The sequence below is a fragment of the Carassius auratus genome, chromosome 6 (assembly GCF_003368295.1).
Source record: "Carassius auratus strain Wakin chromosome 6, ASM336829v1, whole genome shotgun sequence".
NCBI lineage: Eukaryota > Metazoa > Chordata > Actinopteri > Cypriniformes > Cyprinidae > Carassius > Carassius auratus.
Window position 1 is genome coordinate 7,321,820 of NC_039248.1, and position 20,307 is coordinate 7,342,126.

The 20,307-nt window shown below is 34.6% G+C and overlaps 3 protein-coding genes across 4 annotated transcripts; all 3 read left to right on the forward strand.

Annotated features, from left to right (window-relative positions):
* The first annotated feature begins 634 nt into the window (after positions 1-634).
* pnkd (PNKD metallo-beta-lactamase domain containing) lies at positions 635-8,498 on the forward strand. The gene is made up of 9 exons (XM_026259221.1): positions 635-826; positions 3,286-3,401; positions 3,478-3,590; positions 3,988-4,046; positions 4,782-4,874; positions 5,419-5,585; positions 5,857-5,943; positions 6,803-6,918; positions 7,067-8,498. The coding sequence occupies exons 1-9, from the start codon at positions 660-662 to the stop codon at positions 7,238-7,240; spliced, it is 1,092 nt and encodes a 363-aa protein (XP_026115006.1). The 5' UTR covers positions 635-659; the 3' UTR covers positions 7,241-8,498.
* A 98-nt stretch (positions 8,499-8,596) lies between these two features.
* Positions 8,597-13,137, forward strand: catip (ciliogenesis associated TTC17 interacting protein). The gene is made up of 10 exons (XM_026259222.1): positions 8,597-8,832; positions 9,048-9,133; positions 9,805-9,990; positions 10,117-10,172; positions 10,344-10,430; positions 11,535-11,702; positions 11,830-11,954; positions 12,335-12,411; positions 12,533-12,621; positions 12,847-13,137. The coding sequence occupies exons 2-10, from the start codon at positions 9,052-9,054 to the stop codon at positions 13,045-13,047; spliced, it is 1,071 nt and encodes a 356-aa protein (XP_026115007.1). The 5' UTR covers positions 8,597-8,832; positions 9,048-9,051; the 3' UTR covers positions 13,048-13,137.
* A 243-nt stretch (positions 13,138-13,380) lies between these two features.
* LOC113093418 (caspase-8-like) lies at positions 13,381-19,442 on the forward strand. Of its 2 annotated transcripts, none has more exons than XM_026259219.1 (10): positions 13,381-13,537; positions 14,191-14,492; positions 14,718-14,817; positions 15,029-15,167; positions 15,273-15,346; positions 16,613-16,634; positions 16,730-16,773; positions 17,011-17,128; positions 17,217-17,721; positions 18,030-19,442. In XM_026259219.1, the coding sequence occupies exons 2-10, from the start codon at positions 14,194-14,196 to the stop codon at positions 18,157-18,159; spliced, it is 1,431 nt and encodes a 476-aa protein (XP_026115004.1). In that variant the 5' UTR covers positions 13,381-13,537; positions 14,191-14,193; the 3' UTR covers positions 18,160-19,442. The 2 variants fall into 2 exon arrangements, with proteins under 2 accessions (XP_026115004.1, XP_026115005.1); XM_026259220.1 differs by having other exon boundaries at positions 13,386-13,542.
* Positions 19,443-20,307: the final 865 nt, after the last annotated feature.

A 20,307-nucleotide genomic window follows, 5' to 3' on the forward strand; every position in this document is an offset into this window, starting at 1 on the left:
CCTATATCTACAAATATATTTCAGATATCTTTAAAATTGTGAATTAAAGATATCTTAAATTGTATTTTGACTAGTCAAATCAAATTTAAAATTGTCTTGGATTGGGATTACGACTAGTCAAAACTCATTTGAAGATATCTGAAAATATTTTCAATGGCTAGTCATAATCACATTGTAAATATCTTAATTCCAATTATGACATGTCATAATTGCAATATAGATATCTGCAATTAAAATTGTGACTATCCGAAATTATATTTATGGTTAGTCAAATCCAAGTTTTAAATGCTAAAACGGCTTGCAATAAAGGCACGAATAACCCCCAATACTCCAGGAACAATACTACTGACAACTAGCGTAACATTGTGGTTAAATATGACAGACAAAAAAAATCCCTCCCTTTCTTACTCTGCTGGCGCGTCGCCCTTTGCCTTAATATAGAAACAGTCCCAGCTTAAATGTATTTTAAATAATAATAATAAAAATTAAATAAAAGTAAAGTAAAACAGAAACTATGACAGTCTATGAAACTGAAATACCTGATGCAAACAATGCACCTGATAATGCATGAACGATATAGAAAAAAATAAAATACGAGTCTTTACGGTGACTGTTACTTCTGACCAATCGTTGTTGTGCTGTTTAATTGCGTCACCACTATGATGGCGCTTCCGGACTGGACAGTGTATTTAACGTTACTTTGTTTTGCTTCAGTATGTGGAGGGTTTTACATCTATCGTGTTTTTAAATGCGGCAGAAGTGCATGGAAAAACAGTCTGATCGGTAAACTGATGGCTCGCACAGAGAAACCACTGTTTTGGATAGCGTAAGTGGCTTGTTTGTCTTGATACGGTCATTTTTGTTTCAATAAGCTACTGTTTTTTTAATCCTCACCTAACGTTACCGTATGATGTTTACATTAACCGTTTTGTAAGTGTTATTGAAACGTAACGTTACATGTTTTACCTATTAAGACGTAGCAAATCGTGATGGAAAAATTAAGCTTTGCGAAGCACCGAGGCATTCTCCTAAACTATCGTAAAAAGGTTCATTTACTCGAAGCTTTCAAGACGGTCCCTTACGAAAATTAACCATGGTTTTACTACAAATAAAACCAAAAAAACATGGTTACTGTAGTTAAACCATGGTAACCACAAATTAACCATAGTTTAACCATGGTATTTGTAGTAAATCTGTGGTTTTACAAATGGCAGTCAATACGCCAAAAAAACATGGGTTACTACAGTTTTACTATAATAAAACCATGGTTATTTTTCGTAAGGGGTGTACACTAACGATATCTTGTGGTCAAAAGGTGGAAAAAGCTGCCTTTGCGTCCCAGACATCCCAGCCATTTTAATGGTGACCGTAAGGTGACATTAGATTCAATTTTACTGGCAATAAGCAGAGTACAAGTACAGAGCTAATGAAATGCAGTTAGCATCTAACCAGAAGTGCAGGAATATAGTGTTTTAAATACATATAAGTGCAGAGTAAGTGAAGCTATGATTTACTGAATGTACAGTGTAGTTGCTATATACAATATTAAGCAGAGTACGTACAGATACAAATATCAGTAGTACAATAATATTTTAATAGAAATAGTTTACTGTGCTTTGTTCAGTAACAATGTTAGACAGATTGCAGTTTAATAACTTTAACAATGTACAGTCTGTGCAAAATATGAGTAGTGCAAATACATGTATGTAAAGTAGTGTGACCAGTGCAGTAAGAGAGCAGGTGCAGGTTAGATTGGTGGTGTGGAGTTCAGAAGTGTCACAGCCTCGGGGAAGAAGCTCTTCCTGAGCCTACTAGTGCGCGAGCATAGGCTCCTGTAGCACCTGCCGGATGGAAGGAGGGTGAAAAATCCATGGTTAGGGTGAAAGGCATCCTTGATGATGTTTCTTGTCCTGCCCAGACAGTGCTTGTGATAGATGTTCTCAATGGAAGTTAACTGGGTGCTGGTGATCCGTTGAGCAGTTTTCACCACCCGCTGGAGTGCTTTGCGGTCAGACGCGGAGCAATTGCTGTACCATACTGAAATGCAGTTTGTGAGTATGCTCTCAGTGGCACAGTGGTAGAATTCCACAAGGATCCTGGGACTCAGGTGAACTTTCTTAAGACTCCGTAAAAGAAGTAAAGGCACTGCTCTGCCTTTTTGACCAGGGTGGTGGTGTTTAGGGACCAGGTGCGGTCATCAGAGATGTTGATGCCAAGGAACTTGAAACTCTACACATGATCCACTACAGCGTCGTTGATGTAAATGGGTGTGTGTGCATGACTCCTAGTCCGCCTGAAGTCCACAATGATCTTCTTTTGTCTTCTGGGTGTTTAGTTCCAGATTGTTGTTGGCACACCACACAGCCAGGTGCTGCACTCGTCGTCATCATCTTTGATCAGACCTACCACTGTGGTGTCATCTGTGAATTTGATTATGGTGTTGGAGCCATAAACAGGAACGCAGTCATGGGTGAATAAGGAGTACGATAGAGGGCTCAGTACGCAGCCGTGTGCCCTTCAGGATGATGATGGAGGAGGAGAGGTTATCTAACTTATCAGACTAAGGTCTGTAAGTCAGAAAATCTAAATTCCAGTTGCAGAGGGATGTGCTGATTCAAAGCTGGCTGAGCGAAAATATGTGGTTCCCTCAACATAAGTCGTGGCCATGAGAAATGGATGTCGTTCCCTCAACATAGCATCTCGAGGCCACAACATAAGGATGTTGTTACCTCGTCAAAATGATCTTGTGGCCACAACATAATATCACATTCCCATGAGTTAATATGACATCCCCTCAAATTCAAATGAATATCTCATGGCCCTGACATCACATTCCCACTGGTTATTATGTGGTTATTATGTGGTCACAACAAAACTAAGTAAACTGACCATGTTACCTTGTGGGCACTGTAATTTTTCGACTGTTTCAGAGTCTAAGTAGTCTCTATAAATCTTAAGTCTTCATGTCAGTCATTGTATTACACAGTATGAATAAATGAGTCTGTGAATAAATTTGAGGAAGAAAATAGGCAATGATATAGGCATAAACGTATAGTCTAGAAACAGACGTAACGTGACTATTTATGAAAAAAATTGCCAAAACATTTAGAAACTATTAGTAGTTGGAATAAAAATTAATAGATTCTTTAACTCACCTAATTGATTATTTACATTGAATCTACAGCATGTCTACCCATTATTGCAATGCCATGGGGGAACAATTTCATACAGGAACATACACAATGGCATAAAACACCCATGTGTCCTCTTTAAAAACACTTGCAGGTATTCTCTATATACACGGACCAAACTCGGGTACATATTTCATAAGAGGCAGATAAGGAAAGCACAGGAGAGGTACCCTGCCGGCCACTCCAGAACTCAGCCTACTATAATAAACGGTGAGCAGAAACACCTTTTCCATCATACACTCAACAGTTGATTATCAGTACCTTAATTCGGACTCACTTTCAACAGGCATCAAGATCATACCAGTGCCCATCTTATCAGACAATTACAGCTATGTGGTCATTGACACTGCTTCAAATAAGGCTGTTGTGGTTGACCCCGCTGACCCTCAGCCTGTTCAGGTTGGATTCAAAACAACTGTGCAATGGTTTCAGAAATAGTTTGCTGGATTATGTGTCTTACTATAGTGAAATTGCCAAACCCATGTGATTAAGTGGAAAGTGCTAGTTTTTCCTCACTGGTTTACCAGAATTGTGTAAGATGTAATAATAATCAGTTATTTTTATTGGAAATCTGTCATTGTTTTTTTTATATTATGAACAGATGTGATCTTGGTAATGTTGTAATCAGTTGGTGTTAAGGTTAGGGAAGTCCTTACTTAAAAATCTTTAGGATCCTCCATATACATGAAGAGATGCTTTACTGGGGACGTGTGATAGTCACGTCTTAGCTCACTTCTGACATTACCCAGCTGAGGTCTTGTTTTATTTCATTTCATGTGTCTTTACACCCACACAGGCCTGTCTAGAGGAAGAGGGGGTGACATTACAAGCTATTCTCTGCACACACAAGCACTGGTAAGACCAAATCTGAAAGTGGCAAAAAATCTCTACAATTTGAAAGTTTCACAATGAATGTATGAGCAGCAGCTATGAAAATCCTTTATTTTAATCAGTAACTAGATATGATACATAATTATGACTGATTTGTTTGTGTGAGAATTCTAAGACTGATGAGTTATATTTAGTCTGAAGGCCCTTTTAGCTTTGTAAGATCACATTGAACCGGTTCTGAGACATATGGGGCACTTAATACCTTTAGTGTTAGTTCACCCAAAATTGAAAATTCTGTCATCATTTACTTGCCTCCATGTTGTTGTAAACACATGTTCATCTTCAGAACACAAATTTTTAATATTCCCTCAGAATTTGTTCCGTCTATTGAAAGTACACACATCCAACATTTACAGACTTTAAAAAAGTACAAAAAGACAATATTAATGAGACATTATGCAGAAAGATTTCATTAATTCTGGAAGATTTGACTTAAGCTGCTCAATTCTTAAGGATTACTTTAAATATGTGTTGATGCACTTTTTAAAGCTTGAAAAAGTTGGTTGCATTGACTTTCAATTTAAAAATGATGAAAGGATATTAAAAGTGTATTGATGAACGAAGTCTTGGGGTGACATGAGAATTAGTAAATAATGATAGAATTTTCATTTTTGGGTGAAGGGAACCGAATCAAGATGAAATATCTAAACATTAAAATGAAATCAAACTATTCCTCATATATACACTTTTCCCAATCAGGGACCACAGTGGAGGGAACAAGGCTCTAAAGAGACGCTACAGGTCCTGTCGAGTGTATGGGAATGCTATGGACAACATTCCAGGCCTTACACAGTCAGTACCTTTACATACCTTCTGTTGTTCCATCATGTATCATTTTAACTGTAAAATGAATAGTTCTAAAAATGAATATTCTGTCCTTATATTAACCCACTTGCATGTCGTTTGAAACCTATATGACTTTATTTATTCTGGGGTCAAAAAAGAATATATTTTGAAGCATGTTTGAACTGTTTTTGTCCATACAGTAAAAGTCCATGAAGTCCAAATCAACCATTGTAAAATCTTTCAAAATATCATCTTTTGTGTTCCACAGAATAATGCAATGCATAAAGGTTTGGAACGACATGAGGATGAGTAAACGATGACAGAATTTTCCTTTTAAGCCGAACTGTTCTTTTACATTTATCCAAAATGTGTTAGTATATAAAAACATTTGAATATCATCTAAAAATTCAAAGTGTTTGTTTGAGAGATTACGTCGGATGTTTTCAGACTCAACTAAACTAAACCTTTTCTTACTGTATATGATATAACAATTGTGCATTATTTAAGAGCATGAAACAGACCACTTAATTTGATTTTCTTTATATTTAAGCCCCCTTTCAGACAAAGACACAATAGATTTTGGAACTCGGCTGCACTTCAGGGTCTTCTTTACACCTGGACACACAGTGGGTCACATGATCTACTTGCTTGATGGCCGAACAATAGGTGGCCCCAGCAGTTTGTTTTCAGGGGACCTGGTGTTCCTCTCTGGATGTGGTGAGTACGGTCTTAATCATTGTGTTATCTCAGTGTCCACTTAAAAAGTAATTATATAATTTAGTTTACAATATTTGTAAATATTGTAATATTTAAATATTGCCTGCAGTGTTTGACATTGTGTGTATACATTACAAATATATAATATTTAAATGACTAATTATCCAGTATCAATGCCCAGAAGGCAATGCCAAAACTGCAAACAAGAATTCAGCATTCTTAAACCCAGCTTACTCCATTTAAAGTTCTGACTCATTTCCGTCCCTTGAAGGGAGAATGTTTGAGGGTAATGCCTCAACTATGCTGACTTCTCTGGATACAGTGGGATCGCTGAACGATGATACTCTGCTTTGGCCTGGTAAGTATGGGCTTTTCACATTTTAAGTTTTAATCAGAGTTTTATCCAGTTATTGTTTGTTTTTATGTTTCTCACTGTTTATATTTTACTCTTGAATAGTTATAAATCCTGGATAGTCAACTAGTGGCATTTATCCGAGAGTACAGAACACCACAGATTGTATTTATCTCTTCATGACTTCATTTGAAACTTTTGACGGAAATTTTGAAACCATTTCCATCAGGCACTTGAAACTGACATGATGCATGATAGTTTCTGCAACTACACGAAATGTATTAATTCATTATTCATGTTTATTTTGAATATTTGAAATTATGTTTGATTTTGAAATCTAGGTTAAAAGGTAAAAGTCCACCTAAAAAGGAACAATCTGTCAACATATGACTTTCTTCTTCTTATCACTGAAGGCGATCATTTGAACAATGTTGATAACTAAATAATTTGGTTCTTGTTGACTTCCATTGTGCTTTTCATCCATAAAATAAAAGTCAGAGGGAACCAAAACTGTTTAGTTACCAACATTCTTTAAAAAAAAAAAATATATATATATATATATATATATATATATATATATATATATATATATATATATATATATACACATACACTTTGTGCGCTGCAAAATAAAGTAAATCATATATGAGTAAATGATTACAGAATTTTTATTTTTTGGTTGGACTATTTCTTTAATTCTATATTGAAAGTGGTTTTAACCAAGAGTTAATGGCAATTTGACAAGTCTTTGCTATTTTTAGTTTTAACTTTTTTGGTTGTGTGTTATTCAAACTTATATTTGGTTGTGTTTCTAAGGAAAAGCTACATTCATAGTTATGTTTATAAAGCCAGTCTTTCTTCTCAGGACATGAGTATGCTGAAGATAACCTGCTATTTGCTGTTGAAGTGGAGCCTTGCAATCTTGTGCGGGATCATAAGTTGCAGTGGGTGCTGCAACAGAGGGGTCAGAGACTCTGCACAGTAAGGAAGACAAGAATTCTATCCTAATATCAAAAAATTCTAAAAAAGTTGTTACATCTCTAGACACCTAATATTACTCTGAATCCGCTAAATGATATTCCTATTAGCAAAGCTTGATTTAAAGTCATTCTCTCTCCTCTACATACAGTGTCCATCCACCCTAGCGGAGGAGAAGCAATACAATCCCTTCCTGCGGAGTCACTCTCAGGATCTCCAGCGGGCCCTGGGTCTGCAGCAGAAGCAGGACGAGGACTGGACGTCATATCGCACCCGTGTTCTAGAGGAACTGCGTAGACGGAAAGACCTTTATAAGGCGCGATAAGGCTCTCATCCACTGATATTTGAAAGACGCAACCACTGAAACCATTCCAAGCTAAACATGTACTGTTCCCTTTGTATTACTACTGTGCTGGATTAAAAAACCACTAATGTGAATTTGAAAAGTGACCTGAAAGAAAAAGTTAAGTAGCCCTGGGCATTATTTGTATAAAAAATGTAATGTGGGGTGTAAAAAAAAATGTAAAAAAATGTATTTGAACTTTTAGAATGTGGTAGACTTTGAAAGGCATTGTCTGAACTTTTCCAATTGTTATAATTTATTTTTTTTAAACAAGCTCTCCTGTCATGCTAAAAAGCAGGGGACTGTTTCATAAAACAAGTTTACCAAATAAGCCAAGCTTGTTTCAGTTAGTCTGACTTATTTTCACTTGCTCAAGCTCAGTCACTGTGGCAATTTATGCTGGAAAATTAACCAGGTCCAGAGCAAGCGAACTGTCTAAGGGTAAGCTAAGTTCCTAAATTCTAAATTCTAAGTTCTAATTTATTGTGCCAAAAAGATAAGGAATTATTATTATTTTTAAAGATTTAAACAGGTTTTTATGACAGCTGTACCTTTTATGGTTATTAGTACAACATTAAAACATTACCATTTAAAATTTATCATTAAAGCATTTAAAACACTAAATTAAAAGTTGAAAATAATGGAAATCAGACGGCCTGTATTAGCAGCTTACATTTGATTTACAGTTACTGCCATGATATAATAACTTGTATGCAGGATTCAAATTCTACACGCTCATATTTAATGTCCAACAACAAATATAATAACAGAATGTATTTTTTATCCAGAATTATTGCGACATCATTCTGTGTGGTGAGACACCAGTCCTCGCCCTATCCTGACCGCAAAATGGCTATATTTTCATGACACTGCCTGATTTCTGAAATTTACAGATGAAAAATACCCCTGTGACGTGTCAGTTATGGACAGGGGAAACACAATGTCTGAAATGCATTAAACAGCATTAGCTGGATCGAATTAGTGCGATTGCGTGAATTTAAATTATAGTTTATGAAAACTCTTTAGTCCCGATTTATTTTATTTAGGTAATTTCAAATCAGGTTTTGGACTTTAATCCCAGTTTTTCTTAGCGTCTTTTAATGAAACAGCACCCATGTGTTTTTACTAAACATTGACTCTGTTTTGGAGATGTGCAAATACAATAACGTTTAATCTGTTTTGAATACTTAAGCACTGATATTTATGAACGGTTTGTCATAATAAATGAACTATTAACAAATAAGTGTCTGTATTCACTACCTGAAAAACCTGGCGCGACTACAAGAAGGTTTACGGTAACGTTAGATGTTGACAACAGCGTTACTAAGGAAACCAGAGATGATAATAAGTTTTAGACGTGAACTAAAAACACATCTAAACCGTATAAAAAACGAGTTAATGTAGACGCTGTTATGAGTTAATACTGTTTCCTGATATATTAAAGCAAATTAACTATTTTTTTAAGTAAGTTTGTTGATTTGGATATTTTTAATAGCATTAACAAAGTACGTTAGCTCCTGTTTTTTTGACATCTGCTGAAGGACTGAACAGTTGAAACTCAATATACAATCCAGGTAACGTTAACTTAAAAAGAAAAAAGACGCGGATAGCTTAAATCTTCAACTGCTACTTTCACAAAGATCCATGCTATATATATATATATATATATATATATATATATATATATATATATATATATATATATATATATATATATATATATATATATATATATATATGCTGTGTTTCGAACTTGTTGTAATTGCTCTTGTTTATCTGGACATCTAAGACACATGGAGGAGAGTGAATCAACACAGAATGAAACCGAAGAGCTAAAGGCTTCGGTTAATGCAGTGGAGTTTCTTTACAGCATTGGTAAATCATTAAACATTATTATGATTTAGTAAGTGACGTCACTTCTGAAGTATGCCTGATGCTATTTTAGGGTCAGGGACCATCTGTTAATGGCGTCCAAGGTGTAAACTGTAATCAGCATTCATTAAGTTGCATTGTCCCTTGCGAAAGGAAAATATATTTACCAATATATTTCTTAAAATATATTGTGATATATTGTAATATATTATTTTCCCTTTTTATTTTCTAATATTTTATATATTTGAATACATTTAATAATGTATTGATGATACATATATTATATAATATATTGCAAAATATACAAATGATTGCCGCTTTCAATATATTGCAATATATTGGAAAAAAATAATATATATAAGAATATATGCCTAATATATTACATGATATTTTCCAATATACTGCAATATATTTTTGTTTCATAAGGGGTACTATTATTTCTACTATTGTTTCTATTTAACATGTAATTTGAACAGCCGATTTTCCATGATAGCTTATTTGTGATAAAGCATGAAGCACTGACAACTCGCTACATAAATGTGCCTTTACGTTAAATGTTTATTCAGAAGCCCTTTAAAACAGTAATCACCTTAAATGGATCTTCAGTCACGACTTACAGTAGATAATACCAATTAGGACTTAGGACTTCAAGCCTCTTCTGCTGTTATTTGCAGCACCCCAGGATCTGGACCAGTGTTTGTTCGCAGATTCACTTGTGACTGTGTCAGATTCGGGCCGGGAGCTGGGAGACTTCTCTGTGAGTGTCACCAAGACAAGCTACAATGAGGAGCTGTGTTATCTGCTCCATGCCAACAGTCATGGAACGATTGATGATATTCCTTGTGGTACATCCATTATAGGTCAGCTTACATTATAATGTAATTTCTTTATAATTTCTTGGTTGGAACATAAATGACATCTGTGTAATCTCAGTCATTTCTTAAAGAATGTTAAACCCTGTATTTCTTCCTTTGTGATTTTACCAGCCTACATATCGAGAAATCTTGAGATACTGGAAGAGAATCATCATGAATATGTAAAGGTATCTTTTCTATTGACATAAAGCAAAGTTTTTGAAAAGCATAGGGTATGTTCCCTTTATGTCAATACTTGTTAACTGACAGATTCTGTTTAATACCATAGAAATAATGAATGTCATAATCAAAATTGCAATGTAAAGCCACCCAAATCTGAGGTGTTGGAAATTTTCCAGTTAGAAAAGCAGACAGTGGAACGGAAAGTACATCTTGTTAAACAGGATGATCAGCTTGTGGTAAACCGAATCGTCTCAGAGAAGGAGGTAAGTGTTGTGCTTGAACATATGTTCAAAACATTGTGCCCAAATAAAAAAGTGAAATGCACATTAATGCATACATTAGTGTCTGACCATGCATTCCAAATGAATTGAAATTCAGGTGATTCAATATAAATAAAATGAATTAATTAAAGTACTAGGGGTGTAACGGTACGTGTATTCGTACCGATACAGGGCTCTCGTTACGGTGGACGTGTGTACCGAATGACCGAATGCAATATTTTGTGTGCGGAACACAGGTACATTTGGCGGAAGTCTCCACGTTCAGCGCAAATCCCACCCTGCAGCTGATTCTAAAGTTTTCAAAAGGCATCACGCGAGTGTGAACATCACTACAACTAGGAAAAAAATGACCATAATTCAAACGCAGCTCCTGTCTGCATTTAAACAGACCTATGCTCGGGACAACCCATTAACGAAATCTGAGCAGGTCTAAAAACAGAAACTGTTGTTGCTGCACTTTACACTTTGGAAAAGTTATATATATATATATATATATATATATATATATATATATATATATATATATATATATATATATATATATATATATATATACATATATATATATTAAAATATGAGCAGGCCTACAAGCTGGGATTGGTAATGCTGCACTGTAAACATAGTTATTTATTTATATTTTCCATTATATTTTATTATGTGATTTTGGTTTGAGATAGAGTATTTTATTTAGTGGAGAACTTTGCAGCATTATTTTATTTCTTATTCATTTTTTATTATATATATATATATATAATATATATATATATATATATATATATATATATATATATATATATATATATATATATATAGTATTATATTTTATTAAAAAGTATTTTAAAAAAAGTGTAAACAAATTGTTAAAAAAAGTTTAATGTAATAAACAACCTGCAGTTTAATGTTTGCATTTCTTTCCCTTACTGTACCAAAAATGAACCGAACCGTGACTTTAAAACCGAGGTACGTACCGAACCGTGATTTTTGTGTACCGTTACACCCCTATAAAGTACACAATAATTAATTATTATTGAACATTTACTGACAGTTTATTTCAGTACTAAGAAAGTCACATCTTTCATTCCTTAGGGAGTGAAGACACAAACCCACACATTTCCACTGAGCTCTCTAAAGGGTTTTGTGTCTGAATCATCCAACTTCATGATCATGCGTATACTGGCTCGGCAGAAGACTGTTCCAGAAAACATTACGTTCCTGTCATTTGATCCCGATACTGTGCTTTCTAAGTCAGTTTATGTAAGTGCAAGTGACAATTTCTTATATATCAGCTTTTGTATGGTAGTTAAAAATCAATGTGAACATTAGATGCATGATAGTACATGATGCGCTTTTTATTACTCTTTCATGTGACTTGTTGCTTTAGAGAGCACTTGGGTGCAAGAAGCAGATGATTGGGGAAGAGTTAGTCGATATCTTTGGGATTGAAAGGACTGTCTCTTCTGGAAAGGACTCCTCAGGAACTTGGCATTGCTATTTCTTGCCTGATGGGTAGAATGCTCTCTTCATTTTTTTTTTTTTTTGCTAGAAGGCAAAACTGATCTTATCTGTTTCTCATAACAGCATGTCTTCACTGCTAGCGAGTGGCTCACGGAATTGACAAAATTCTGACAGTAAAATAATGACTCACTCTTTTTACTGACACAAAGGTCAAATGTTTCACAGTGTCTAGCCTCTAGCTGTTGTGACGCAAGTGACAGTTCTCACGTCCGCTGTACATACTATAAATATAGATGGTCTTTCAAACATATATGCCATTTATGGTATTTTTATCAACTGTTTCATTGCTTTATAACAAACACCTATATGAAAAAAAATATGTATATTCAGAGTTTTGAACATTAACATTTCCTAAAACATTTTACACTTAGGCATCTAGCAAGCAGAGTGCAGTTGGGCTCACCTGCAATTATGAAGCTCCTGCATTTGCCTTTCTTACTTGATGGAGGTTTGACGACTTTATCACTCTGCATTCCGCTCCTTTGTGACCGGAATTAATCTTTACAGTCTTTACTTTAAAATTAATCTTTACAAACTTTACTTTAAAGTGTTTTTGCTTTTATTTTCAGCTGAGAAAGACCAGATTCCTGTGTTTGAGAAGAAGCCACTCATTTGGGAGGAAGACATGGAGCTTTACTCAAAGTTTCTTGACAGAAAGGTGTCTATTACTTTTAATGAGCTTTTAATTGATGTCATATATTACTCAAAGGATATTTTAAAATATATTGAACATATTAAAACTCAAGACTCAATTAATTTCTACCTGGTAATGCTTATTTATTTATTTAAATTTGTATGAATTACAAACAAGGAACCACATAGGATAGAGGTCACTCGACTAATAAACAAATTTGTGACTCATTTCCACTCGTTCATGACACAGGAGGAACTCAAAGCAGACTACTCCTCCTACGTCAGACAACACCCTGAGATAAAGGCTTTACTGGCAGACTTTCTGCAGTTCCTGCTGTTGAGGAAACCTCAAGATGTCTTCTCCTTTGCTCATGACTTCTTTGCACCCTATGCATCTCAAAGTCCTCCAGGAAAGTCCCATAAAGACTCACAAAACTTTCCATATGAATAACAAACAATAGCCAAGTGTCAGATGTACTGTAGTAGAGATTGAAAATAAAAGTTTTCTTGTGTCTTGGTATAATGAATTTATGCTCTGTTTTTGTATATAAAATCAGAATCAGAAATAGGTAAAATACTGTAAGAGTATTAGTGTAAGAGTAAATACTGACTTGACTTTTTATATAATCTTTTTGAAATCGGAAGCACTATTCATAATGATACACATAAAATATAGTCTACTTACAAATATACACTCTTTATGTTTTTCTTAAAGCCAAACGGTATTTCTTAACAATAAATCGAGGGTAACCCCCGCAATTGTTATATAACACGTTTGTAAACACGTCACTTCCTGTTAAAATTGAAAAGCCTGAGAGGCTGAAACTGAAAGTAAATCGTTAGAAACGTCGTTGACACTTTAACATGTCGCTCAGACTCTCTTGATTTCGATTCTACGACAGTTTACCATTTTATTCCCGTTGGATGTTGTAAATATTAAGGTAAGGTGAGTGTTGATCATTTAAGTTGATTGTTCGACTTAACTTTCACGACTGTGTTCGTCTTAACCTAGTTCGGTTAAGTTTGTCAATCGCGGATACATTGTAGCATTTGACACCAAACTTTTTAAAGCAACGACAGTCTTGACGTGTGATTTGATACACTTCTTAATTATTTAGCGTACTTGTATACATTTAATCCATTCCTTGTAACGGCCCAAGTGGTTAGAATAGTAGTTTTAAAACCATCGAATTTTAAATACGTGAAGAAATAGGCCTACGTTAATCAAATATGTACACTTAAACAGTGTCTAGTTGTTAGATGGAAAGGTTGTCACAAGGTGTTTTTGAATTAAAAGTGTTTGAATTAGCGGTTTTCTAGTTCTTGTCTTATTTAATGCTATTTGTCAATTCTGTCCTAAACTAAACTTCCAAAGTAATCGTGTTTTGAACTATTTGTAAACAATAAATACACTCAAAAAATATTCCTAATGTTCTTAACGCCCCGTTCCCAGGACAAGGATATTTTTCGCATTGGGCTGGGCATGTAGTGACATGTTTTACTGAACGTGTGCTTACCTAGACAGCTGCAAAGTAATGGCTTTCTCTGCGTGTTTAAGTTGTTTTCAGTGAGCCTTTGTTTAACATTGTTACAGAATATGGATCATCAGAAGCTTCACGAGATCGACGAGGACCTGACAAGCACTGAAGTGGCCCAGCTGAAGTTTCTGTGTATGGACCTAATTCCCAAGAAGCGTTTGGAGACAGTGACTGATGCCAAAGAACTGTTCCTACGACTGAACGAGCAAGCACTGCTTGATGACGGGTTACTCGTCCCTGAGCTTCTGAGCACAATTGGACGCTTAGACTTGCTTGGAATCCTCGAAATGTCCAAAGATAATGTGAATAGGAATCTGCTACAACGTGACGCATCTAGTAAAGGTGTCTCAGCCTACAGGTATGAAGAAAACACACAGTACATGTAGTTTACCGCGATCAAAAATCCACTTTTAAGCTGATAGAGCACACACTGACATGCTAAACTAGATAAAAATAAGTAGTTACCAACGCTATTAATATCTAAGTATAAAGTGATTCTTGTATTGTACCTACTGTACTGTTAATATATTATGTCACAATGCTTGTGACTCACTGACACTTTGTCTTACTCTTCTCATCACAGAAAAATGCTATTTCGTATATCTGAGGACATGACAGAAGAAAACCTTCACACATTTAAGTTTTTTGTGAATCTTCCAAAGGCAAAACTAGGAACTTCTGCTGTAAGTTATATATTTTGATCCCTGAAGTAACATTGTTAGTGAAGATTACGCTATACACAAATAATAAATTACTGTGAAAGTGGTATATGTAGTGGCTACCTAGATTACAGTAACTAGCTTTGTAATTATTAGAAATTTAATTAAGAATGTGACTATTATGGTTTGCACTTTAACCTGTTACTACAAAACATATTTTATGTGAATCATACAGACATTTCTAGATGTTATGACTGAGATGGAAAAGCTACAGAAGCTTGGTGAAGACAACCTGGATGAACTTTACTACATTCTAGACAAATGTGACAAACAGCTGGCCTGTAGGGTAGAGGAGTACAGGGCTCGGGAACAAGGTTACTGTTCATCAGTACTGTTAATCAGTTATCAAAAAAGAAATTACTTTTCTAATTTCTCCAATCATAAACAACGTATTTTTTTTTTTTTTTTTTGTCCAATAGGAGGCAGACTTCCTCTACGGGAAGTGTTTGGTAATGTGCAAGTTCCCTTTCCTGATGAAACTATGCCAGGATATGTAAGTATGTCAAATACATTAAGATGCATTTGAACACATCATTTTCACATAGTATAACCCAAATCTTTCTTATGATGTGTAATTTTAGTATAATTTTAATGTGAAAGCTTTAAGGGATAGTTCACTGCAAAATGAAAAGCTGCTGTTAATTTATTCAACCTTAGGCTATCCAAGATAGGTTTTTTTTGTTGCTGTTTTTTCAGTAGTGCGGTAAAGAAGATTTTTAACTGAGACCATGGTCTTCAGTGATTTAAAAAAAAAATACAAGTCAGTGTTTACTGTCAATTTGACTGTCAAAAAAACATATCAGGGAACTCAAAATAAATACCGGTGGCTCCTGATTGTCTGTGTAAGAAACTGAACATTATTTACAATATAATGTCAATGTAAATACACCACGGTTTCAGCTACAAATCTTCTTTAATGTTCTACTGATGTAAAAAATCACTTACATCTTGGATGGCCTGAGGGTGAGTAAATTAACAGAACATTTTCATTTATTGGTGAACTATATATGTCTTTTTATTTGTGTTCTATATTCAAGTGACACAACAGAGTACCAAATTACTATTTTTGTTGTAACATACAGAACCCCAAAGAATGTAATTTGTCAAATATTTAAATGTATTCATTATTTTATGATTGGTTTAAAAAAAAAAAAAAAAATTCAATTGGTTTGATTCTCCTCAGAAAATAGTGTTTATCCACTGCACGTTTTGAATGTAGTCTGGGTCATATTTTCTTTTACATAGTTTCGTTAATGATTTTTAAGCATGAGGCCATGTACCAATTGGCATTATCATAATTTGGCTGCTTCAACAAAGTAGCAACATTTGAGCCACATTTCCACAGAGTTTGACTGGACACACAGCTGGGAAGCATTGTTTCAATTCCTTTCAATTTATAAACGTTTATCTTGTTATCCTAAGTAAATATAGTTGCATTTTATTAATCACATGAACTACTGTTTTTCCCTACTGGGATTTTTTTGTTTGTGGTCACAACAAGCTAGTTGAGAAGTAACAAAGCTTATAGTTGGCATTTTTAACTTCCTGAAATGAATTATTTCATGTAAAGGAGCATTTAAAAAAAATAAAGAACTGCCTTTAAAATAGCAGTTCTGCTTTTCTATAATAGTTGTTGTCACATTTCATCACACGTTCCAGATTTTATTTGATGACAAATACATTTTAAATGATAAAATATAGTGCAATTCAATGCAAAATAACCTCTGTTGTTTCTCTTCCCCCCTTGGCTTTATCACAGCAAATGGAGACCGAATATGGAAGTAAGTTGCACTCTCATACAAACTTTCGAAACATTACTGAATGATAATGCTCTTTGCATGTATCTTTATATCTCTCACCATATGTTTTTTCTTAGGGAGGAGAGTCTCGGTTGTTGCGGATACAGATGCTGAACCCAGAGTAAATAAGATGCATTACATTTCATGCTTAATAATTTTTATCATAGTTGAATGAGATAAACAACTATTTGAAGTACCAAACAAACAGTTAAATCATAACCTCACTGCTGTGACAAACATAGTTTACTAATGTTCTTCTATCATTGAGATGTGTACATGTGTACTTACTGGCTGTTTGTGAAGTGTAATGTAAATATAAACATGTAATTTCAACGTTATTTGCTTTGCATTTATGTAGACAGAGGAATATTATAATATGACTCCGCGACCTCTTGGATACTGTCTAATCATCAACAACTACAACTTTAAAGAAAGCTCCTCATTGTCCAATCGAGCAGGAACGGACAAGGACAGAGGTATTTCCAGCAAATGCATTTGCATCTTATCTGTAATCCTTAAAAATATGTTTCTAAATGAACACACCCTCTCTGTGTGTTTCTGTAGATGACCTTAGCAGATTGTTTCGCAGAATGCATTTTAAGGTTGAGGTTCAGAATGATCTGACAGCTTCAGATATGAAGAATGTGATGGGGCACTTTGCAAAAAGGGATCATACTCCTATGGGTGCTTTTGTCTGCTGTGTCCTCTCGCATGGATTGAAGGGCACAGTGTTGGGTGTAGATGGTAACGAGGTTGAAATCCGTGAACTTACAGTGCCTATTGCTAGGTGCCTTACACTAGCATCCAAGCCCAAGCTTTTCTTCATTCAAGCCTGCCAAGGAAATGAGGGTCAGAATGGTGTATTGACAATGGATGCACCGGGAATCGCTACAGAAGACGACTCATATGATGAAGATGCTTTCAATCCTGAAGCCCGATCTATTCCTATAGAAGCTGATATGTTAATTGGAATGGCCACAGTACAGGACTACCAGTCCTACCGCCACACTACAGAAGGGTCTATCTATATCCAGGAGCTCTGTAATCAGTTGGAGAAATTCTGCCCCAGGTGAGTTCAAGAGGAGACTATCATGTCTTGAAAATGAAAAATGAATTGAAAGATGCATGTAGGTGGGTTTGTAGAAATTCATGTTCCAGTTCCATAAGATGATTGCACATGACCATGTGATGTGGTAAGGACGGGTGAGATTACTTTGCAGTTAACCTTTAGTTTCCACCAGTCATCCCATTGACTAGTTTGCTCCATGTGTGCAGAATTTATTTTATACTAGCATTCAAAAGTTTGGGGGCAGTTTTTTTTTTTGATTATTTGATTTAGGTACATAGAGTTATTTTCTTGTCTGCTTTTTTTGACAGAAAAGAGGATATCTTATCCATCCTGACAAAAGTAAACCGTGAAGTGAGTTTTAAAATTTTGAGGGGCCACAAGCAGATGCCTGAACCTCGATATACCCTCACCAAGAAGCTGGTCCTGCCCATGGACTGAATCTTCTGATTGACTTTTGTGTGACTGGATTCATGCTGGAGAAGTTTCCGTTATTCCATTACTCAGACTCGATCAATCCTTCTGGCAGGATCAAGGCAGTTTGGTACTAGATTTAGATTGATCTTGCTGTATCTGTGCGTCTGATCTTAATTATTAAATTAGACTTTTGAGTTAAAGTTTACTGCGTTTAAACTTTTACTAAAGTTTACTGAGTTCTGGCTGTGTGATCTTCTTTAGACAATGCAATTTAAAAATAAAACATTTATATTTGATACCAGGAATTTTTTTTTAACTAATGTTAAGTATGATGAATTTATACCAGCAGTTTAAATGATTTTAATTTTTGTGGAGGAAATTTTTTAAATGCATATATTTCCCATTAATCTCAATCTGAATGAACTAAAAACCTAGATAGTGTAAGATCTTTAAAGACTTTGCAATTGTAAGAAATCATTGATGTCTAGAAAGGAGTGAAATCCAACATTGTTAAACACTGTCATTAAACATGTCTCATTTTTTTATTATTTTAGCATATAATGTTTTGCATTACAAAACACAAAATGTCGTCTTCCACCCTTTCTCTGAATTCTTGCATTATTGTTATTTTATTAAATTTTAACTGCAAAATGTTCTTCTGTTAAATGGAAATGCATGAGTAAAAGAAACAAAAAAAAAACTTCCCAGTTTCTTAGAATACTGTTCAGTGCCACCTCTTTTCATAAAAAAGATCCTCAAACTCTGCCAAAAATATTTCTTTTTTTATCTAAAATATAAGTTTTCATTTCCATTGATATATTTTAATTTCTTTCAGCCAGCATCCTATAGTTTGTGCCCAAATACTTTTCCAATTTAAAAAATAACGCATTAAGTTTTGCAGGATACACACTTAGAAATTATTGTTTCTAAAAAAACAAAAATAAAAATCTCCTTATAAATGATATAAAATTTAAAGTGGAAAATAACATCAAGGATCTTCTTTATCATTTCTTTCACATCTGTCTAAATCTTGTTGACTTCACACTCCCATACAGTGCAATACTAGTGTAGCAGTAAACTCACGTCATCTCTTATAGGTATCATTTCTATTCTTAGGTGAAGGTGGCATATCCGTAGTTATTTTGTGATTTCAGTATGGAATGTCTTAATGTAGTGTTTTATAAGAATATTGTACGTATGGACTCAAATGACATAAGATTATTGTATTAAGACTTATGGGTCTTTTCAGAATGTGTTTTATTCCTAAGCTTGTGTAACAAAGAAATAAAAATTCTAATAAATACCAACAGATGTCATTGTGCCTTGGAAACCTGTATAAAACTATTTTTCTAGGAGGCTGGGATAATGATGTCATTAACTGCCAGCCTTTGGTTTCTCTCAGAGCTGTCTTCATGCTATTCCTGAGCTTTAAGGTCACCTTGTGCATGAACAATACAAGAAACACGGGTCAGTCTGGGACCTTCAGCCATGATGAAAACTGGTTTACAGGCTGAAAATCTTCAATATTAATCCACCCCCACATTACCTCAAAATCAGACTCTAGAGAAAGAAAAGGAGAAAAGCATGTACTAAAATAACAATAATGTCATTAATAGTCTTGGTAAGGTAGTCATTTACATTTAGGCCTACATTTATTCATTTAGATGCTTTAATCCAAAGCGATTTACAGATGAGGACAGTGGAAGCAATCAAAAAGAGCAATGATATATAAAAGCTATAGCAAGTCTCAGTTAGGTTAACACAGTACATGTAGCATATGCTTTTAAATAATATCATAAATAACAAGAAAACAGAATAATAATAAAAAAAAAGAATAGAGCAAGCTAGTGTTAGAGGTCTTTACACATACACACAATTGCATAATAAATGAAAAGAAAATACAATACAAAAAGACTAGAAAGGTTGATAGATTTTTTTTTTTGAATAGAATTTGAACAGTGAGTGCCAAAGTTAGAGGGTCAAATAAAGATGTAGGCTATTAATCTCCCTACAGAATACCCTTCTTCTTTCTATATCTATTTCCTGCCATTTAAAATTAAACATAGGCCTAAGGGTGGTAAACAGGACCTATTTTTCTAATATTAATAGTTAAATGATATCTGATTTTTAAAGTTTAACAATCATGAATAGCCTTGTTACACTCTTGCACAC

Excerpts from the sequence above, each read along its gene's own strand:
- pnkd (XM_026259221.1), top strand. The coding sequence starts at position 660 with ATGATGGCGCTTCCGGACTGGACAGTGTATTTAACGTTACTTTGTTTT. Across the intron at positions 4,047-4,781 it reads CTCTGCACACACAAGCACTG|GGACCACAGTGGAGGGAACA; the intron begins GTAAGACCAAAT and ends TTTCCCAATCAG. Across the intron at positions 5,944-6,802 it reads TGATACTCTGCTTTGGCCTG|GACATGAGTATGCTGAAGAT; the intron begins GTAAGTATGGGC and ends CTTTCTTCTCAG.
- catip (XM_026259222.1), top strand. The coding sequence starts at position 9,052 with ATGGAGGAGAGTGAATCAACACAGAATGAAACCGAAGAGCTAAAGGCT. Across the intron at positions 10,431-11,534 it reads GAATCGTCTCAGAGAAGGAG|GGAGTGAAGACACAAACCCA; the intron begins GTAAGTGTTGTG and ends TTCATTCCTTAG. Across the intron at positions 12,622-12,846 it reads CAAAGTTTCTTGACAGAAAG|GAGGAACTCAAAGCAGACTA; the intron begins GTGTCTATTACT and ends TTCATGACACAG.
- LOC113093418 (XM_026259219.1), top strand. The coding sequence starts at position 14,194 with ATGGATCATCAGAAGCTTCACGAGATCGACGAGGACCTGACAAGCACT. Across the intron at positions 15,168-15,272 it reads GTACAGGGCTCGGGAACAAG|GAGGCAGACTTCCTCTACGG; the intron begins GTTACTGTTCAT and ends TTTGTCCAATAG. Across the intron at positions 17,722-18,029 it reads TTGGAGAAATTCTGCCCCAG|AAAAGAGGATATCTTATCCA; the intron begins GTGAGTTCAAGA and ends TTTTTTTGACAG.